The sequence below is a fragment of the Homalodisca vitripennis genome, chromosome 1 (assembly GCF_021130785.1).
Source record: "Homalodisca vitripennis isolate AUS2020 chromosome 1, UT_GWSS_2.1, whole genome shotgun sequence".
In the NCBI taxonomy this organism is placed as follows: Eukaryota; Metazoa; Arthropoda; class Insecta; order Hemiptera; family Cicadellidae; genus Homalodisca; species Homalodisca vitripennis.
This window is the reverse complement of record NC_060207.1, coordinates 48,138,933-48,161,972: the sequence shown is the minus strand read 5'-3', so window position 1 is coordinate 48,161,972 and position 23,040 is coordinate 48,138,933. Positions and strand designations below refer to the sequence as shown.

The following is a 23,040-nucleotide window of genomic DNA, read 5'->3' as shown; positions in this document are numbered from 1 at the left end:
GCTGTGTTTTATTTTATCCTGCGTTCTGTGTACAACTGATTATTTTTACTTGAGTGCAGCAATGGGAATAATTTATATAATTGACATCAGCGGAATTGTTTGAATGCTATTTATTATATCTACTGAATAAAAATAACTGTGTAAAACATACAATTGTTTGATAAAAATTAATAATGTTGACGAAGAAAATAAAATCTGTTATGGTTTTACTGTATAAAAACCAAGACTCAAACAAATCAAGTTCTACTTTACTACCAGCTAGAACATTTTTGAGTATTTCTTCACCAAAATCATTCCTAAAATTGTGACCTGTCAACAGGTGCTGTGAATATGTCAAACAGTCCTCAGGTTCATACTCATAGTGGAATAGCTTTCAAAAACATAGTGTTTTTCAATTAGTTTTTTTTATTTACCATTTAACATGCAAGTAAGGCAAAATGTGACTACAGAGAAATATTGATGTTCTTACCCTTCAGGAAACTCATACAATTGATCTTGATAGTTGTGCAAGCTGCAAGATGATTTAGTCCAGACCTTTAGCTCATAAGAAGAATTGGCCATGTAGAAACTATGGAGTGGCTACATATGTGAGGTATTGTTAATCCATGAAAGATGTCTTTGTCCTCACTGTTAAAGTGTGTAATAAAGATGAGGTTAAACGATGACTATAGTAAAATAAATGCTATCTATGTTAAAAATATAAGTCGTTAACATGTACAGGCCCACTACCTTCTGGCCTATTATATGAGTATAGTAGTGATTTCAACAGCCATCACGACCATTGGAATTACTTCACAATGATGAGAGTGGCACAGATCTTGCTGACTGGGCTTTAAATGACCTATCCTTAGTCTTTGATGTAAAGGATCACCATACACTTTTGTCATTTCATAGGTGTGAAAGTTATTCACTAGAATTGTGTTTCTGTTTATGTGATCAATCATCCAATCCAAGGCCAGTAGGATGGTTTTTGGTACCTTCCTTCATTCTCAACCTGTTCATAAATCTGTTCTACTATCAGTCAGGATACAAATTCACATGTTAATCTTTCCCTCAACCTCTTTGAAATTTCAATAGAGCAGACTGGAAAATCATCAATGTAAGTTGGAAGAGGGTATCAGATTCATTCCTATATCTAATAAGAATCATGATCAATTATCAGGACTTGTCTTGTCTACAGCTAAAAAACAATAATATAGTATAGAAAAGAGTACATACCAGGGTGAAGTAGGAAATGTGAAGATCGTTATGCTGAATTTAAACCACTAAAAATGTTGTCACAAGGAACCTACTGATAAGATTGCTTGATGATGACAGAAAAGGAAATGATTCAAAGATTATAAAACATAACTTTCTCACAGTAACCATTTGCTTAGTCCCTGCTATGGAAAACTCACAATTGGCAAACACATCAACCAGACTCCTCTTGTCTAACCTGAGCCAAAATGACAAAGCCAAGCAGATTGTAGGATTCTCTAAGAGCACACAGAAGGTACAGTAAGTAAAATGGTGGCACAAGCTTGCCTAACCAGTGTTGTGGTTACACTAGAAGTAAGCAAATGCAAGTGATCGTTCCCAATAGTCTTGAAATGGAGCTGTCGGATGATGAAGACCTTGTGCTCAATAGCATTTTTAAGTTAAAATTATTAGATGTGAAAAAAGTTAGAGAAGTGTGGGTGAATAAATATTTTATGGACTCAGAAGATGATGAAGAGTATGCTTGTATTTTTCAGACCTGCAACAAGATAAGTTTTATGAGTATTTTAGGATGATGTCAGAAACAATCTATTACATCTTGGAAAGATTACTTACCTCCAAAAATAAAGAACCATTTTAACGTCAGAAAATGTATACAGCCTGACAAAAAACTTACGGTTACTTCAACTTATGGTAATAACAACTTGAGACAAATTTCAAGTAACTATGAAAAATCAATTTCAAACAACATAGATGGTGCACTGTCACTACTCCAAAACCAACAGTGACAAGCTTTCCGCTTTCTCCCTGTTTGGCAGTAGACAAACTTGTGCAAACGTGCACTTGCGAGTGGTGTGTACTGACAAGTCGCCACTTGTTTTCAACACTTCCCTTCAAATTTTGTTTGCCCGTTCTACAGCTTGCACAAGTGTGCCACCAGTTTACTTGCCCAAGCTTGCTTCTAATGTATATGCGTCCTAAATCAAGTTAGCTGAAGGAAAATGGGCCTGTTACCTACAAGGTTAATGGAATTAAAAGATCACATCAATCTCTACTTGAAATGTCTCAACAATTCACTGATGAAGAACTTGATACCATTATTACCGCTTAAAAAACAGGTAAACCTTCATATACAAACAAAATATCCCTTGAATATTAAACACTCTGCCCCTAGTATAAAAGGGTAGATTCAAGATCTTTATTCGTAAATGCAAATTACATTTTTCTACATTACACATCAAATACTAAAAACTATATCTAACCTAACAAATCTTTTACACAGTACAAACACACAGATATCAGCTCTCTTGATCTGGTCGGATACTGATGGTAGTATCCATTGCTTACAAAAAGTTTTGGATTGCCCTTAACAAAAGAGCATAGCTCGTACCCCACCAGAGTAAGTATTTTTAATTCACCGAAAAGGGGTTTACAAGTCTCGAATCTCCTACGTCATGAGATGATTTGCAAACACCATTTCTGGAGGACAAATAATCTATTGAAATTTACCACACTGGATGGATCCCAGAACATTAACCCGTACCTCAAAATCGATTGAACGTGAGAAAAATATACTGTTCGTAGGACTTCTTGGATACAGACCTTCAATTACTTAACATTATTGTGACTACTATCTCTTTGTGTAAAGTATTTGAAAAATATAAAATAATAGCTGTGTTGGATCCAGCAGGAAACTAGCTAAGCATTACTGCCCCATAACTGTCCTGAATGTGTCTTTCAAGCTGTTGGAAAGACTACAATCAGTTGTGTATAAAGAAAATTATTTCAGGAGGGAGGAGTTGACATACTGGATTCTTTAATAAGTATAAAATAACTTATATAGGGGCTCAAGAATCTTATCCTGGGAAATTGTTGAGCTTTAATACCTCATAATGTGGTTGTTTTAAAACAAACTACTGAGTGCAATGTCTATGTTTGCCTTTCAAAATGTTTTGGTAGACCTAAAAAGAATATAAAATTTGAAACTGAAGATTCGTCCACATGTTCTGTTAATAGCTCTCAACCTCAAAATGAATCAAGTTGGTAAGACTATTTAGTTGTCCTTTCATTTGAACCAAATAAGTCTGGAAACACAAAAAAGAACGTTTCCTTGGTTGAATTATTGCAACGGGAAGCTTAGTTGTAAGATTTCAAGGGCAGTCGTCCAACTTGAAGTTTTCAAACAGAAGCGTAGGAGCATATCAAAAGAGTGGTGTAGCTACTTGACATCTTTCAACAGATTAGTTGACTTCTTTAACTACTCAACTGCTAAAAGAATCACCTCTGAAGGTAAAAAATAAGAATGTCTTTTATAAAATGTCCAACACCCATTTAATCACAACATCAAAAGTTGATGACAAGCGTATTAACAACTTGCAAGAAAGAATGTTCACAATTATTATTTCAAACCACAAATCAGTCTGTCGAGCACACCGTTTCATTAAGTGGCTTAAGAATCACTGTTAGAGGAACTAAAAATTCTTGAACCTGTTAATGTGGCCTACTGAAAACCCTGTAAGATTTAGAGATACGCAGATTAAAAATTGTGTAAAAGGTCTAAGTCATATGAGTCTATTAAAGCACAATGTGTTTAACTCCACATATAACAACCATACAGATAGCAGCACTTGACTGTACTGTCAGTAGCGCCCTCCGTCACCTGATAGTACAACTGGTGTAGTTGTGAGTTACACTACTTGCGCAGTAACTAAAGCCAAGACATTTGTGTGTTGATTCACTCTATGTGTTCTTCATTGAAACCAATTAAATATAATTGATTAAGTGGCTATTTAATATTTTGTATTGTTAATCATGAAGTCCAGTGATGAAGTTGATACGTTAAGTACTTTGTTTGACAATAGATCTGGAGATGAATATTTACCTTCATATTCAGACATATCCAGTGATGAAGGGAAGAATCATGTTTTTTTCCTTCTATTAGTTCAATTTCTTCTCATGAATACGTTTTAATTTATTGAAAGAAACATTCCTTTTTAATTATAATTTTATGGTAACACCATTCTTGAGTATAGAGTAAAGTTATGGTTTTAGCTATATAGCTTATAGGTTAAAACCTACATTTTTCCTCAGTAGGTTCATAAAAAATAAAATTTGGTTTCAGGGGTTAATGATAACAATGAGGCAGACATGATTGTGGAAGACTGACAGTCCACCTGATAGTGATGAATAGGCACCTGTAAGCCATAAAGATGTCGCACAGGAGTGGAAACTTAAAGAAATAAAGAGAAAACTATATGATATCGTATGTCTTCCGGAAGGGAAAAATTGTTGCTAAAATATAATGTAGCAATACCGATTAGAAATGTAAAAATAGTATTACTGAGCGAGTACGAAAAAAAGTGTCTGTCTTTGTTACGGCTTATTATTAGTAATGTCAATTATGTAGAAGATATTCTATCAATAAACAGCTTTAAAAAAGCGTTTAAAATTTGGAGAAACCACGTTTTGACCGAACTCAATGGAGAAAAGCTGTTGTGAACGTTAAGGTCTTGGATAAAGCAGATTGTCAATGAAATGAATTACAACATTAAATCATAACAAAAGCTTTATTTCTATTAAAACAAGAGAAAGCATATGATTTGTGACTCGTTCTCTGTAACCTTTTACAATACATTATTTGTTTATAACACTTTTAAACCCTTAAACCAATATCTTCGTCCAAGCAATCACACTCTACTTCTTCAACTTCTTCAGTACTGGCAGGCATATCGTAGATAATATGATTGTACTAGTTAAAAACATCATTGGGTTAATTTTGACACTCTTCACCATACATTAACTTCAACAGTTTTTCCACATCCTTCTTCGTTTGTAATGTTATGGGATGACTAAGGGGAAGAGTTTGTAAAACATGCTGCTTGACAACCGCAACACTTATACCCTTTTTAAGCAACACTACACCGGATTGTTCACTTTGTTCTTCGAATCTAAAGTTTTTGAATCCTTTAACTTTAACATGTGCCTTCTCTTTTTGTAAAACTAACCGTTTTACTTCTGATATGTATGGAAAGTTACGAAAATAAACACTAAGGGACTTTTTGTCTAGTAGTTTCCAATCTGCCCCTAAAACTTTTACATCACCAATGGTTTTGTAGGTTTCATAGTACTGTTCTTTTGATATTGTCGTAATATGTTTTTCAGTATCTTCTCAACACGACCAAAAACACGGTCGGCTGGAAGGAAACTATGTCCTCTAACAGGAAAGAATAACAGTATTTTTTTCAATGCTTGAGTTGGATGTGTACAAGTAATGTAAAAGCATTTGAAGATTTATATTGTTCTTATTTTTGGAAATACACCCATCACTGAAGAGGCTTACAGTTTTTTTACCTTCAAGGTTCATTTTGCTTAAGTGGGAATAAAGAGCAGATGATATTTCAGTGCTGCCTTTACCACCCAACTCCTCCGTCCATGTGTAGAATGTAGGATTCACTCCATCCAAGCTAGTTATACACAAACTATAAAAGTTGAAGCCTCAAGTAGTATGCATCTTGAATGTTACTTTTAGGCAGCTGCTTGAATTTGCTGTAGATAAAAACATAAACTAACAACGGTTTCATCTGTTAATTCTTCCTTCATGTAGGAATAAAAAGCATTGGCCTGTCGTTTGTGAACCCTTTTTTCAGTCATAAACTGAATACGTTCTGTAGATCCTACTGGGGATGTTCTTACTTTTTGATCAAGTAAAGTACATGTGCTGCAAACATCACTAGATGGAGACTTAAATCCTATGTTAAATTCATTAACATAGATTCTTCTAAACATAGCAAAGCTAACCCTATCAAGATCCTCAGTGCAACTGTTGCTGTAAATCTCATGCAGCTTTTTTATGCTTAATCGGCAGTGTAAATACAGACGCTTTGATTTTTTCCTTCCGTAATGACTCTCAGACCCTTTCATGTTTGAAATAAACTCCCTTACTTTGTTTTTCTTGCGAACACTCATATGACTCTTTCTGTCACCTCCTCTTCGTTCTTCTATAGCTTCTCCCGAAGCAATCTTTTTTGCAATGTTTGAGAGTCTAGTTCGGCCAACTTTAGTTGTTTTTATAAAATTGTTCTTACAAACAGGTACTCTCCTAACACTGCATGTGATTATGAAATAGCTGGTTGAAAAGTTATGTTGTGACCCTGATTGTTTATATTTATTTTGGTTTGGGCTGTTTGGTCTACGTCTGATGACATTTTTAGCAACTACCAATGATGCAAGTATTGAGTCTTGTTTTTGTTTGTCTGGAACTTTATAGAGTCTGTCCATTAATTTCTTAACATCTCTAGGCCTTACCTCATTACATAAAAATTTCTTGCAAGGAATGTACACATTACAACCTGAAGGTGCTGAATAGAATACCTCTTCTTTTTCGCATCTGCTCTTTTACCGCCAGATGTCTGTCGTTTACGAGTTCCACTATTACCAATACCCACGAATATTCCATATACTAACTGATCCATCACCAAATATTGTGAAATTTCAAATTATTTCAACAAATTTAATAAACCACAATACTAGAAGTAACAAAGCACACACTATTGAGCATAACCTAGAAACGTTTAGAAAAACAAAGTGGTCATGTGACTAATGAGAGCACTTCTGATTGGTTGTTTGGAGAAAACATGGTTTGATAGAATGCAACAGCTGGAGAAAACACTCTTTGGTCAAAACTTAAATTTTCTTCATTATTTTATAATGGGAGAAAACTCGTTTTGGTTGAAAATAACTTCAGTTCCAATTGTAGTGTAACAAAGAGTTTTCGAATATGTCAATATCTCCAAAAACATTTTTTGAGAAAACACTGTTTGAATGTTTGCTCCTCATATATCCCTCCAATATATTACAATTACTTACAGATTATGTCACTAGCGTTGGTACTGTAGATATCGGCCAATTACTTGACTTATTTGAAGACTGTAACAATGACTAAAAATTGTCGTATTGTAAAGTTTTAATGAAAGATGTAGTCAAAAGTACAATAGGTACTGGTTCTTTAATAAAACTCTAATTTAGTATCTCAAAACAAGGAAAATATTACTTACACCACTTGTGCTTTAACGCGTATTCATTTTATAGATGTTTTTGGTTTTATAATGGTATTAAGATTGCCATGTCTTATTCGTACAAGAGTAATATAATTATTTACTTTTTTTAAATCAATGGACAGCTTTACAGTATTATAACAACTTATAAAAATAAATTTTAACATATAGAGTAGTTCTAATTCTATCATTTCGGAATGCATAAAATTAAACTTTACATTATGTTAAAAATTTTGCAGAGGATATGTTACAAAAATACTCTTCAGGAGGATCGCCGGATCCCGTTTTGCCGTAAGAATCCATGGACCACCACTACTCCTACCATCGCGTTTCGGTATTGGCAACTCTACCAGTACACCCCTGCCTAACGCTTTATAAGAACTCATCCATCTGATAAATTCATGTTTAATTTCCCGTGATTTTAAAGATAATTTCTCTTTTTAAAAGGGTGACACCTCTGCCTTCCATGTCTCAGCATCACTTGATTTTGGAATCTCTACCACCTCTAGCCATGGATGGGCTATACGTATTGATACAACTGCTATTAGTTTGTCAGGGCAAAACGAAAAACCATAAAACTAACTAACAACCATACATGAAGAGATGGATAATATTCATATAATAACGTCAATCTTTGTGCGTGCGTGCGTGCGTGTGTGCGTGCGTGCGTGCGTGCGTGCGTGCGTGCGTGCGTGCGTGCGTGCGTGCGTGTGTGTGTGTGTGTTGTGTGTGTGTGTGTGTGTGTGTGTGTGTGTGTGTGTGTGTGTGTGTGTGTGTGTGTGTGTGTGTGTGTGTGTGTGTGTGACTGGACCGATTTTGATGAATTTGTGTGTGTTTTCAATGGAATTCGAGAATGGGTTAGATTTACAATTTGCTCCACTGGACAGTTTTTTTAGTTACGGTAATTTTTCATTTGTAAGTAGTTGTTGTTGATTTTGGATTGTTTTACATTGGATCCGGCATATAATACAAAGTGAACTGATACTTAACAGCTGTTCATACTGTCAGCTGAAGTTCGTCAAAGAGGCAGAAACATTTAATATTTAGAGAATTATTATTGTAAAGTGCTTGATCAGTAGTGTAATACAGATTGCATAGAAGAAGTTATTGCCTAATTTTCAGTTTAGATTGTACCAATGGTCAATAAACTACATAATGCAATAAAAATACTATTAAACGCTGTTATAAAACACCTCATTGCACAAAGCCGTGAGTGTTTGCACATAAGGTAATCGAATTTGGTTAGATCGGAGGTAAATGAAAAGGGCCGAGAAAAGACGCTTTATGATCAAAATTGGTTTTCTTTTATACATTTTCTTGATCGGACCACAAGGCAAACTCCACAATAATACTAGAAACGTCTTAGACAGAAAACTAATTTTAACATTCCGAATTTGATTCATTATAAGCTAATTAGTTTATCGAGGTTCATCTCTATAGATTAATTGTACTGAATAACTTATCAAAGCATAAACCACGAAAGATAGAGGCAGGAAATATGTTACATACCATCATAATCCGCCCAAGAGGCTCACGACTATCAATTATCTGATGAATGTTTAGAATATGATAGAAAAAAATAAGTGAATATAGTGAACTGGTTTTCAACAGGAAATTGCGTGCGAAACCGCGGGCAACTGCTAGTAACCATATAAAAGGTCAATCATTGCCGGACGGAACGCGGAAAAGGTTAAATGCACTTAAACTAGGATTCCCACTGTACGAACCTTTTGGATGAATTAAACTATAGGAAAGGCGCTTACCTGCAAAAATGTTAGTTACATATTATTTAGGTGGATGCATTGTCGTTTCAGTTTAGTTTATTTAGATAGAAGATAAGTTATTTAAGTTTGTACGAATATATTCAAATGAGACGACCTATTTCATAAATAGAAGTATATAAGGAAGAGAGAAAAGAATCTTCTTTTCGTTTGAGTTTTTCTTTTCTGTACGACGAGAGTGTAAGAATTAAAATATATACTCCATTGTATTGGATGGTTACTAATATAAACCCTATTTAAAAAAAATTGTTTAAATGAACACATATAAGTTTGTCCCTCTAGAATATTGTTGATTCAGAGTTAAAGTTATCGGAGGATGGTGTTGACGAGTAGGTAGAACGACCGGCGTGGACAAGAAAGTATACGTTGCTGTGATCGTAGATAATAAGTTACTTGAACATGGTGCACTACACCGTGATTTATAAAACAGAAAATTAATCTGGTAATTTTAGTACTAGAAACGGTGTAATCCAACAAGAGCTGCAAAGAGAGAAATACTCTGATTTGTACTCCACTGTACTCCCATGTGGTCAAATAGCACATAGGATATGTAAAAGAGAATGGTGTTCAACTACATGGTGCTATGAGTATGGGAACACTTTAGTGGTTCTAAAGCCAGCCTTACTACCATATCTTATATTTCCTGTAATATGGCTTGTCATTAAATAAGATCCATGAAATCTCTACTAGGGGATATGAAAAATGATATCTGCACCGCAGTTACACATTTATTTATATTATGCAAAATTTCAACCACTGTACAGCAAACTCAGAATTCAAAAACAATGTATCAAATCAGCACAAGTCTTTGCCGCACAAATTCTTCGTCAATTTCCAGCTGAGGCTGTTGGACATTCGAGTTGACTATGGTTGAGGTATAAAATAAAACCTTAGTACTAGTATCTTATTCTACGTTTCCGTTAGATGAACGAATCTACCGCAGTAAACAGCACTGTTTTTACTGCAGTAGGTCAATATAACTGTAAGGTTAAGTGGAGGCAGGCTGAAGATGAAGTCTGTGATTGCGGTGTGAAGTGCAAGACAACGGGACATATATTGCATTCTTGTCGCAACCGGTCTTTTTCAGGAGAGGCTGACGAACTACTTATAGCCAGTAGCAAAACACTTCGTTTGCTTAGAGGTTTTAATTTTAATATTTAACAGGTAGATAACACGCGGAACGTGTTAGTTTTATAGTGGATTGGTCGGACAACATTCCGAACATATAAAATCAGAGCTTGATAGATTTTTTAAAATGTTTTTATAATACTCTTATGCTAACGGATATGAAACATCGTTATCACAATTTAAACGATGGAAAATGAAAAGTGTGATTCAATTCATATCACTACTTTGTTATATGTGTGCAGTACACGTATACATTTACACTTGTGTTAGCACTCGTTATTGAATGCTAATTTTAGAGTTCCGTTGGCTGCATTGAGCCACATAAGAAGATTCAAGCTCAGCTGATTTGCAGAATACCTGAGTACGAATACATAGATTGGATGGGTTTCGTTTTCAGTTTATATGGCTGTTTTCTATTTCGTTTCTTGTAAGTTTGACGTGACAAGGTTATTGAAACTGTTCTAAAAAGTTAAAAAATAATGTGGTAATTAACTCTTAAGATTTAAAATTAGCCATTTTAACTTTTGTCGTAAACCAGGAGTTTTTCAAATTTGCAGCTCTAAAGAAGGTAAAATCAATACAAATAATTATAATCTTTGTAAGGTTATATGTATATTTATATAGTGAGATTTCGTATGAAAACTAATCATAATGTATTCATTTTACAAAATTAAACTATGCCATAAAACGGATTAATAACGAAATTAATAAAACATGTAATAGGCTTAGGGCTCATTAATAAAACAAAAACTTTCTCCAACAGCTCTTTGCTCTGAATATTTTATAATTAAGGTGCCTTTTCTAAACCCATAACCATTTGGCTATTTACAAAAATAAAACAAATGTTCAGTAATTTGGGTTTTAGTATAATAAGCCAACCCAGATTTTATATCAAGATTAATAAGTATATGGCTCAATTAAACACTCATTGAAACTATCAACCAATAATGATGAATTAATGTAAACTAGGCTATTAACTTAACCAGCCATTTTCAGATTGTAGGTATAATGATAATATTTTATTAAAAATTGACAGTAATTATAAATTAAAATGATAATTATGGAAAGTTAAACGAAACATATTATTGAAAAATTATTCACTTCTTTTTTCAAGATGTTATGTTTAGTACATTATTCCTGAGATTATCACTTGTATGTTATTTAAATATTTTCACTTGTCCATTATTTTAGATCGTTGAGGACAGAGTACAATAAGCGATCCCAGTTTTTTATATCGCTTATTAAAATCATTGATATTTTATATATTGAATAACAGAACTATCAATCGATATCAACACATCTTAAATACTAAAAGTCACATATTTTGAATTAATAGAAATAGTTTAAACAATTAAGTAATGTCATAAATAATGAAAGACCATAACCATTAATCAAACGATAAAATTAAGACAGGTGATAAAAATATCATTTAAATAATAGAAAAAATGTAACAACAAAACAAACATCTTGAAACCGAGAAAGACACAGTAAGTCATCTTTAGTGTTATTTTGTGTAGTTTTCTAACTATCCTTTTTTGAGTAGGATACTATAAGCGGACCCGGTTTTTATATCGAAATTTGCAAACGATATTACTTAATCATAACCATCGATATAATCAATCGATACTGATTAATTATTTTGAACTATTAACTTATATAATCTATATCAACAGCTGTTAACACTTTTCAAATACATAATACACGTAGGGTAATATTTCAATTCTACATAAGTAATTTTTATTATTAAAAATGGCAGTAAATTTTAGAAAACTACACTACATTGCTTTGAAAGATAATAAGACATGTTTTTCGTGGCTTCAACATGTTAGACTAGTACCGAAAAACCCATTATGTGAAATTTGTGTGAAAGAAACAACTGTAACTGTGAGAGGAGCAAATATGGTCGTCTTCAGTTTTCCTAATTTTGGTTATAATAATTTGTTTGATCACTGTAAATATTAAATTCATATTTTAATTTAAAACATATGATTGTTATTGAGGACTTGAGGACTATAGATACTTTTATATCAATTGATAGTCTAGAATTTGAGATGCGAATATTAAGTATCGATGACTACATTCTTCAATATAAAAAACCGGATCCCCTTTTTTTATTTAACCCTCTCCCGGTCACATTAATTTCAGGCGCTCACGGCAGAACGAGACCTATTAATTTGCGGTGGCGCGTTACGGTGAGCGCTCAGTGGCTTATATTGCTTGCATCTATTCTGTATTTTAATTATTAGATAGATGTATGGATAAGACTAAAATATGTTTAGTAATAAATAAATTCTTTATTTACTAGTCATTGAGAAATCTTTACTCCTTTATTTTGATGGTACGTGAGGAAACAGGGATGTTTACAGAATGTAATGTCGCACTGCTTACAATTCAAATAGCTTCTGATTGGTCTGCCAGAATTAGTTTTCTTTTGGTTATCACGACAAACCACACAGATTGTTGCATGTGACTGTTTCTCCAAAACATGAGGGGTTTTTGGTGACACTACACCTATCGGTAAACTCCGCTTTCTTCCTAATCGCTTCCGTGATGTAAAGTTGTCAAAAATGCATCACCTCCCAACAATAAATAAAAATATTCTACGACATCAGAACCAACAGGCAAAGTGTGAGATGGCCCAAAATCACTGTAAAATAAATTTGGTTCTGTGTAAGTTATTGTGCGAGACCAGGGAGGGGGCACACGGCCGCATGTTTGTCGGCGACTAGTCGTCGGCTCGCCAGGCTCAAGGTCAGCAACATCGTTTGACTCACCAGCACTCTCCGAATCACTTTGTTCAGTCAGTAATATATTATCGTCAACATCATTCAAATCACCAACACTTGATGCATCACTAACATCACTAATATCACTATTACTACACACCTCCCGATCAATCTCACTGTTGCGAAGTGAACACCTAAAATCAGCCATATTTACCACTCAACTACTGCCAAAATAACAGATAATAATTCGTTGTAATGGTTTCAATAGTTAGAAGTAGGACTCCGTATAGGCTAGAAACTGTAATAGTTCAAATTAATGCCGGTGGGAGGCAGCACCAGACAGACACAGATGGTAATGTAGATCGTGGCGATTCGTGGCGTTTGACCTGCAGTGGCTCGGAACAGTGCGTGGCGATTCATGGCTTGTGACCGGGAGAGGGTTAAAAGAAGTTATTTATAGTATATTTATAGTTTGTTTAGAATATGAAAATGTGTATACAGTTAGTACAGATGATTTAGTTATTATTCAAATTAATTACTATTGGTTTATTTGTCAATGTGTACAATAATTAAATATCATTTAATAATTTCTATATAAAAACCAGGTCCACTTATTGTACTCTACCCTACTGATATTAATTAATAATTCTAAGCCATTCCTTTAGTACTGGGTGTACCATCACACTGTTGTTGCTTCATTTCCGTTTTTCTTTTAAATATTAAGAGTATCTTATTTTAATATTCCCTTTATAGCCTACTGAAAAAGTATAAACTTAAAACAATTGCATATGTTGCAGTTTACACAAGTTAATAGTTCAGGTGTCTCATACAGTTTGTAAGCTGACAGTGGACAATTTAATATGAAAACTCTGTGAATGTAAATTATTAAAAATTATAATATAAATATAAAAAATTTAACAAAAATAAGAAAAACATTTCGGAGTTGCGGGTGAGACGTAGAGTTCCGGATGTGACCTAATTGCGCTTTTAACTCTTTACCTCCTATTATTTCAAACCCTAAGGCAAAAAATACTTTCTAAAAGGAGATTTTAATGGTTTAACTCAAATGTAATAGAAAAATATATATTTTTTTTACTTTATACACATATTTTATTTTACATCAACTTGTGAAAAATCACACATTTTATATCATTTAAAATCTACATGAAAATGGACTGCAGTATAATAAGCAGCCCCCAACTCAATCGGATGATGACTATCAAATGATTCGAATCATCGATATTCATGACTATCCAAACGACTGAAAGCAAACTGTCAAAGACTAAAAACGAAATCTGAGATCAAATAATGTAATAGATATTTCAAAGAACATTATTGTTTTGCTTGTTTTCAATCTTAGAAATTAAAGTATAAATATTAATAATTTACAAATAAAAATATAATATATAATTAATATAATTACAACAAAACAATAACATTTAATTACCTTATAATTTTCAAGGATAAAAGTGACTGGTTATGAAACAAAGAAGACACGTACGTCACTGTTCTTGCCTCCATTAGTCAATAACGAAACATGTCTTAATTTTAAATGTATTTCCAAATGCGATTTTACTGATAAAAAGAAAGTTGGCATTAGAGATGCTACTTCAGTAAAGGTGACTAAGGACGGACAGCCCAGAAGATATATTTTCAGACATTGAATCGTGTTGGTCCATATGTTCAAAAAACAGCCTGGCCGTCATAAAAAAAAAAATATATAAGGACGAATCTCTAACTACCACAGTGTTGAAAGAGGCTTTGGCTAATGTAGCAATTCTTTATCGTACTGGAAGAGAAATTAACTCCCTAAAGCACTGTGAGTTAATGTCACTCCTGCCTTTCATACCATAAGATTTTGATGCTATAAAACGTGTTCTGCAGCATGTGCAGGAGTAATTAAAGAGTTCTTGAAAGCGATGAGGTTAGGAAGTCTACCAAAAGGATTTAAGATGACTTTATACCCTCAGAGCAATACATTATTCTCCCAAGAACAATCAGAGGCAGTAAGTAGTGCAAGTCATTCAGTACTCAGTGTTGGGTGTGTGACCATCAAATACGTTGTTTTCCTAAAGAATGTCAGCATATTTTCAAAATTAGTCACTTTCATCTGTCTTCCAATGTTTTCAAACAATTCACTGTAGATGAAAACTGTTACATTTTATGTTTAATTTAATAATGTTTCTTTTTATGAAAGAAACAATAGGTATTGGTTGCATGAAGGATTCTTGAAGCAGTTGGAAAATTTTAATTTAATGTAATTATTAATAATAATTATTCATTTTCTATTGAATTTCAAAAGGCTGTGCATAAAATATAAATGTATATTGAAAAATGTGTGTTTATTATTAGTAGTTACAATGAATATAGGTATAAAGATTATTATTAAATCACTTTCTTTATTGGAAAACTCAGGGATTGATTGGGGTACAGTGGTTATGTGCTGTGGACAAGATTGAAAATGACACATCGACACATGATTGATCAATCTCAAATTTAGTATTAGGGTAGGTTTAGACTGCAGAGTTGTTTGTTGCATTATTATTGTGTACAAATAGCTTGTATGTGTAGGTCATCATGAGATACATGATCTTGGTGCTGTTGCTGGTTGTCCTACTAGAGACTATAGTAGCTCCACCAGTAACTGAGAAGAAAAAGAAAGATGCTGGCAAAGAAGACAAAAATGATCGTTTTGTAAGTAAAACCAATAGAGGTTACTAAAGTGAAGTACCAGAAACATTGGTTTTGTGTAGTTTAAATTCTTTGAATTCATTCTAGCCAGTAATTTGAATATCACAACTTTTGACACTTAGATTTAGTATAGTATTGCCTGCTGTTTGCTTTAAAATATACTATAATAGTCATATACAGGGTGTTTGAAAAGTATGGGTACGGCTTAATATTTTAAAAACCATAGGAGATAACATCTATAAACTTTGCACAGTGTCATATGGCTATGTAAACTATTTTTCCTTGCTATACCATGACATGCCAACCATGGGGGGACAGCCCACAGAGGAAAACATGGAAATCTTAAATTGAAGCATGGGTCGAGTGATACCTCATTTGAAAGAGCTTACTTAGTAGAGTTGAATTCCGCAAACCGCATTTCAAAAGGTTTATCCAATCAGAAATGGCGGGTTGTTTTAGATACACATTGTGAAGTACATTATGGGCTGCCATTTCTGACTGGATCGTCGTATTCGGATGTGGTTGGCGGCGTTTCACTCTACTAACCAATGTGTTTTCACTGACTATTTTTAATTAGCAAATTATTTCGTAAATTTATAACACAATAAATAGCGATGTTTTTTTAGTTTTATTTATTAGGGTTGATAAATTGTATTCATTATGTATTACATTTTTTCTAAATTATCTTGACCTACTTTATAAATTTTACTCTGTTCATGATAGGTATTTCTCTTAGCTGTTAATAACATGTTCAACAATTTCTGTTTATTTATTTTGGTATTTCTATTAATATATATTTTAAATGTACTAAGAATTTATATATAAATTTATATACTAAGAATTTATATATAAATTCTTAGTATATATATATACTAAGAATATGATCGGGGTCCCGCACTTGCTCACTGTTCACATTCATCAGTTATGAAGTCTTTGACACAATTACGGCAAAAATTTAACGTTTATACATCTGTTAATGAATATTTCAAATGTCCTTGTCAATTGGAAAATCCACCGTCTGAAGTACAGCTGTTATTTGCTTCATTGGTGCTAAAGCCGTGAAAACAATTGAAATTCAGTGACAGAGTTGTAAAGTGTATGGACAAACATTATGAGTGATGGAATGGCATTCAAATGGATAAAACTTTAAAAGATGGCCAAATAATGTTCATGATGCAATGGAAAACCTATGAATTGGTGCAGAAATGTAATGATGAAGCAAAAATGAACAGACATTTGGGATCAGAATAGATTCTTCAAGATTCAAGAACTGTTCTCTATGACTAAAAGTATCAAGAAACACATTTTGGTGTTTGACAATGTCCATCTGCATGCGAAAAAACAAACTCTAAAAAAATTTGATCGCCCTAACAGCCCCAAGTTAGCTAGCACCCATTTGTTTAGCTTCTCAGAAGAAGTATTTTGAAGGTCAGAATCGTATCGACAAACACAGCAAAAACAAGTCAAAAGGTTGTGTTTAGATATGATATCTGCATTAATATGGATGAAAATTTTACTATGTAGAAAAGTGTGGGCTTTCATATAAAAATAAAACTACAAAAAGTTTACTTGAATTTTTATATATCAAATGGTAATTACTTAAAAACATACCTTGTGTGTGTGTGTTCAAGTTCAAGTTCAAACTCATTTATTCAGAAAAAGACATGTTACATTTATGTACTACCCCAAGACACCTTGCAAGGCGCGTGCGGGAATGCAGCTTACAAGTTAAAAATATTTAGTCTTTATGTTGTCAGACCAATAACAATGCAAACTAATTTTTAATAAATAGATGCTACTTATAAGTAATAGATAGATTAGATACTAACAAATATAACAATAAATATGACTGACAAAAGTAAACAACAATATTGAATACATTTGTGTACATGAGTGTAAATTAAAACAGCAACAACTAATAAATAAATAACAATAACAATAATAAATACAACATAGAAATCATTAACAAACATAATATAACATAAGGTGTGATAAGCATGCAAGAAATAAATAAACTATTTTAATAAATATAACAAATAAAAATAAATGATCAAGGATCAAGGTTTAATACAAACTGCACAGCTTTCATTTTAAATTTGGGTTTACAGTCAAGAAATACACTATTACCATATACTCTAATAAACCTGTTAAATAAAGTTAACCCTGCATAACAAAACTGGTGTCTACATTTTTCTTTTGCATAATTTGGCAGATATAGGAGATCATATTGAGCAGTTCTCGTTAATCGAGATGTCTGTCTTTTTGGATACTCATCTAAATACTTGTAAATATACATCAATACATCAATGTGTGTGTGTCACTTCAAGCATCAGTAGAATAATAATATATCTCTCTGATATTCTTATTATCAAATAATTTCGTTTAAACTACGTACTTTATTTGATGTTTACAGTAATTAAATTTTGTATTAATACTTACTACATATTTCTAAAAGAATTATCACTTTTTAAATTTGTGATAAGAGGACTCTGTAGTTTGGTTTATATAGTGTATTGTTTTGCAGGAAGAGATGGGGATTGAATACAACAGGTATCTGGTGCAAGTCGTAGAAGCTCTGGAAAGTGATCCTGAATTCAGGAAGAAACTGGAGAATGCTACATCTGAGGACATCCAGGTATTGGTTGAGGGTTTATTTTCCATTTGTAATTAATTTGTAACACAGTATTATAAGAGGTAGGCGATAGACAACTTTTATTCATTAATACACAATTTATATATTGAATACAGTCCATTGAATGGTACCATTAATGGATTAGTTGTACTTCTACTCCCTTTGTAATATATCTAATCTATTACTAGCTTCAACTGTGATGTTTTGAATTTGATTTTTCCAACTTAATTTAGTATAAAAAAAATCCTTAACACATTTACTGTTTATAATCAATGAGATTACCCTGTACTGAGAAGCAGACTATGACAACTAGTGGATGGTCTATGTGCTTGAAAAAGAAAGTCATTGATGAAGGTTTTGTTTTTAAACTCAGTCCATCACCTTGCGTTTCTTTCCCTAGAAGACAAGATAGAATTCTTTGGCTTCCTGTGATACATGTTCTATATAAAGTAAAACCAGTAACTCCAACCAGGCGGACATATAAATTATCACATAAAGAACAGAAAAAAACCATAAAAGACTTCACCAGCTTCAGTCAAACTTTCTGAAGAGCCTCTAAAAAGACTAAAAGTTAAAAATTATGTAACTTAAGTGTATTTTTTTCTTTTTTGTAAGTTATCTGTAAAATATTAATTTGAACTTTACTTTTTCTGAGTCATAATAGTGTTTTCAGCAGTATTATATAAACAGTGAAATGTTTAATCTGACTGTGTTGATTTGACATGGAATGAACAACTCTGGACTAGATCATAAATATTTTAAGGCAATTTTACAATGAGTTCAATGATTGGACTATTCAATGTCATTGTGGTTATTCAGTCAGGCAAGATAGCGGATGAGCTGGATTTCGTATCTCACAATGTTCGCACCAAGTTGGACGAGTTGAAGCGTGTGGAGTTGGAGCGCCTGCGCAAGCTGGCACGGCAGGCATATGAACAAGAGAACGATATTAACGCCTTACACCTGAAGATGGCAGAGCCAGAACACTTGGATCATGCCAACCCCCATACATTTGAGATTGCTGACCTCAAAAAACTCATTGCCAAGGTACATTTTTCTTTTTCTCTGAGATTCTAGTTAATATACGAGGGCAGTTCAAATAGTATCGGACTTTTGTTAATTAAAAGTGCATTTATTGAACTAGAACTACAAAATTCTAATCCCCTTCAAAGTAGTCTCCTTGGTGATGTACACACTTCTCCCAGTGCTTCTGCCACTGTTCAAAACTCTGTAGAAGGTATCTTTTGGAATACTGTTAACCCTCCTAGTGATGAATATGTTTATTATGAATGATAGGTGCATTTGGAGTGTTTCGCTGGGGGTTTCTTAAAAAATAATAAAAATTATTAATTTTATTGAAAATACAACATATTATATACCAAAATATTCATAAAAACATAAAGAACGATTTTGCAATAAATAAAACTACTTACCTTTGTACATATCCCTTAAATCTTGCTCAAAAATAAAAAAAAACTGTTTTTTGAAAAAAAAAAATTTTTTTACTACAAAAACCACATAGTATAAAACTTACTAGACAAAAATTCGTAGATAGCCAATTTTTTCTAAATTTCATGAAGATAAATAATATATACAGTTTTCGTACAATATTTTACTTGAAAAACCTGTTATGATGGAAATATATACAGTATGTACATGGAAGAAACCCTTCCATTCACTCTTAGGCACAACTACTATCATGCTTTCTCTTCCTCCCTTGATACTTTGGTCTCCAAAAATGATCCAATTTATGGAAACACTCTCTATGAACACCAGAATTGCATCCTGGACACTAGAATCGTGATCTTCCCCTTTTTTTGTGTGGCCACATACAATACATAGCCGCTCTTGTCTTCCTGGTAAGCGTTGGAGGGAATGGCCTGCACCAGGATTTGAATTATAATCATCGGGAAAATTGTCTGCACTTATATCACTGTCACTCACATCACTCATTTGTTCTTCTAAAACATTTCTAATATCTTGTGAACGTAAATCATCCACCATTTCGAACGTATTACGATCGGAATAAACGAAATAACACCGATAAAACACGCCGACACAACTCATAGGTTAGCGGCGCGGCGGTTAGCGGCCGCGAGTAAAACACAACGTCGTAACAAATACCAGCTATTTGTTAATTCTTTTAACAATTCATCTGGAGACAGATCTAGAGGAAAGAGGAGACGTTTCTGTACACAATGCAGTAAATAACGGCCGAATTTAACTGAAGATAGCCGGGCAGCGATGACGAATTCGAAGGCATGTTTGAACGTCGACGCATCGACCTCTATCATTCATATTAAACAAATGAACGTCGCTAGAGCGGCTTCTATCACTAAGAGGGTTAAGCTCGGCCGTCGTATTCTATTTATTGTCTTCTCTTTCTTTAAATCGAGTTCCTTTCAGGGGCATTTTCAGCTTAGGAAATAGCCAGAAGTTGCAGGGAGCCATGTCGGGGGAGTACGGAGCTTGGCGAACCACCAGAAGTGTGTTGTTTTTAGCTAGAATATTCTGAATTAAATGTGCAGAGTGGGCAGTGCATTTTCGTGATTGAGCTGCCAAGTTCTTGTTGCCCACAGATTTGGTCGTTTGCATCGCACAGCATCATGTAGGTGACAAAGAACCTCAAGATAGTATTCTTTTGTGAGATGCACCACTCCACTGGAGTCAAAGAAGACTGTCAACATGACCTTGAATTACGTGCAAACTTGCCGTCCTTTTTTTGGTCTTTGAGATGTTGTGTGTTTCCACCGTGATGATTACATCTCAGTTTCCAAGTTGTATCCTTAAACCTAGGATTCATCATCAGTGATCATTGTGTGAAGTTAGGGTTACTGTTTGCACTGTCCAGTATGTCTTGTGTAAGTTGTTATTTTTATTTTCTTCCACACAAAGGGTGTCTCTAGGTAACATATCTTACAATGTATGTAATACCTGTCATATAATATACCCTTTATACTTGTAATACAGGGTGGCTTTTTTAAACAGGCCACCATTGTGATCACCAAATCTGACAGCAAACTTCTAAAGGAGAACCTTTCCTTGTTTTAGAGAAATTAAAAAAAACCGCTGCCATTTTCCAGTATGGCCCTCAAATTATTTAAACTTTAGATTTTCCTGTCTTTCCTTACTAGAGTCATGAAAGTGGGCAAACCAACTAAACCCACCAAATTCTTCAAGAGAAGACTCACGTGCTATGTTAAGTGGATGAATCCCCAAAAACTCTATTCCATCATGGAATGACTAAAATAATTTTAAGGATTTGTTACTGTTAAATAATAATAACAATATTTATGTCTACTTGTCCAATTTAATTAAATTTTTAATGTACAAAAATTTGTTGGCCAGAATAGATTTAGACACAAATTCTAGCAAAATGAATTATCAATAGTCGAGATTCTTGAATGTATTTCCTTATATATTTTAAGATTAAGTTAGAATAGTTATCTTCAATGTATATACTACTACAGTTATCTTCAATCTATATACTACTATAAGTTTGATCAGTTATCTTCAATGTATATACTACTGTAGTATATTACTAAAGTAGTAATATTACTGCAGTATATTACTACTGGCTAGAATAATTGCCAGTAGTAATTTACTGATTAATAAAATAAAATTACATTATTGAGATTTATTCATTTATTGCTAATTACTGTTTCATCATTAATGATGTGCACCATATCCTTTTAACCCTTCCAACGCGGCTAACGCCTAAAGACGCGGAACTGCCGATGCTTTAAACGCGGATTACGTCTAAAAACGCAAAAGCTTTACTTATGAAATGGCGAAGAATTAGTTGTTAAAACTTCCGTAAGAGAGCAGATCGATGTTCCTTTCGACTGTCGGGACTAAACAAAACGCTTTGTCACCGTTGGTGGACTTTGTAACGGTATCTACTCGGGTTGAAAGCAATCGCCGCCATTTTTTGTATGGCCTGTGACGCGGCATACGCCTACAGACGCGTTCGTTTCATTCAGCTGTTTAACTACGCGTGTGTTGGTCGTATGTTGGTTATATTGTTAAACAAAGTGTTTTGAATCAGTCCGTTGTAATTCTTATACAATTCTTATAAAATTGTTTTTACTAACATTTAGTATAATTTTTTGTTATAATGGCTAATCCAGATGATCCAAGTTTTGACAAATGAGCGCATTTTTGGTATATTATGTGTAATATTTTTTTTCAATTATTTGTTTTGTATTTTATACTAGTTTCACCATACAAGTCCAGTTTATTTATTCTAAATAAATAAGGTTTATAAGTACAATATTTGTTTCATTTCCCTTGTAGGCTATCATATAAATAAGTTTGTGTTGAATTTCATATTATTACATTTCAAAATCTTATACTGAACTTATTTATTTTATGTACTAATTATACAGGAACTTCAGTTACAATTTACTCATTATAAATAACCTGTATAAATGTAATGTAATCTGTCAAATAGTGTTGCTATGTCCATTATCCTGCAATGCAGTTTATTCAAAATTTCAAATATTTTCGTGCGTATAAAATTCTCAAAAATATGTAATATTACATGTTTATTATTTTTTCTTATTAAGGTAATACCAAGGTATATGAAACAAAAATTAGCATTGGGAAATTTAAAAAAAAAAATATTTTTTTATGTCTTAGCGTTTGACAGTAATTTATATTAGCGCTTTAAGGGTTAATACCACATGACACAAAAATATGACAATGCATGTTATCAGATTTTAATTGGCAACATGACTGAAATGATAAGTAATGATGGCTGTTATCAGATTGGGATTGAATTCCTAACTTCTTACTGTACAAAATAGTAATTTGTGGAAGCCTCCTAATCT

General features: G+C 33.2%; 1 protein-coding gene across 2 annotated transcripts in view; it reads left to right on the top strand.

The window, feature by feature from the left end:
• Positions 1–10,511: 10,511 nt before the first annotated feature.
• Positions 10,512–23,040, top strand: part of LOC124360959 (nucleobindin-2) — a 33,424-nt gene continuing 20,895 nt past the window's right edge. For both annotated transcript variants that reach the window (XM_046815003.1, XM_046814997.1), the window contains exons 1-4: positions 10,512–10,727; positions 15,457–15,579; positions 18,101–18,211; positions 19,028–19,255. In XM_046815003.1, coding sequence (XP_046670959.1) covers positions 15,463–15,579; positions 18,101–18,211; positions 19,028–19,255 — 456 coding nt within the window. In that variant the 5' untranslated portion in view covers positions 10,512–10,727; positions 15,457–15,462. The remainder of the gene's footprint in view (positions 10,728–15,456; positions 15,580–18,100; positions 18,212–19,027; positions 19,256–23,040) is intronic.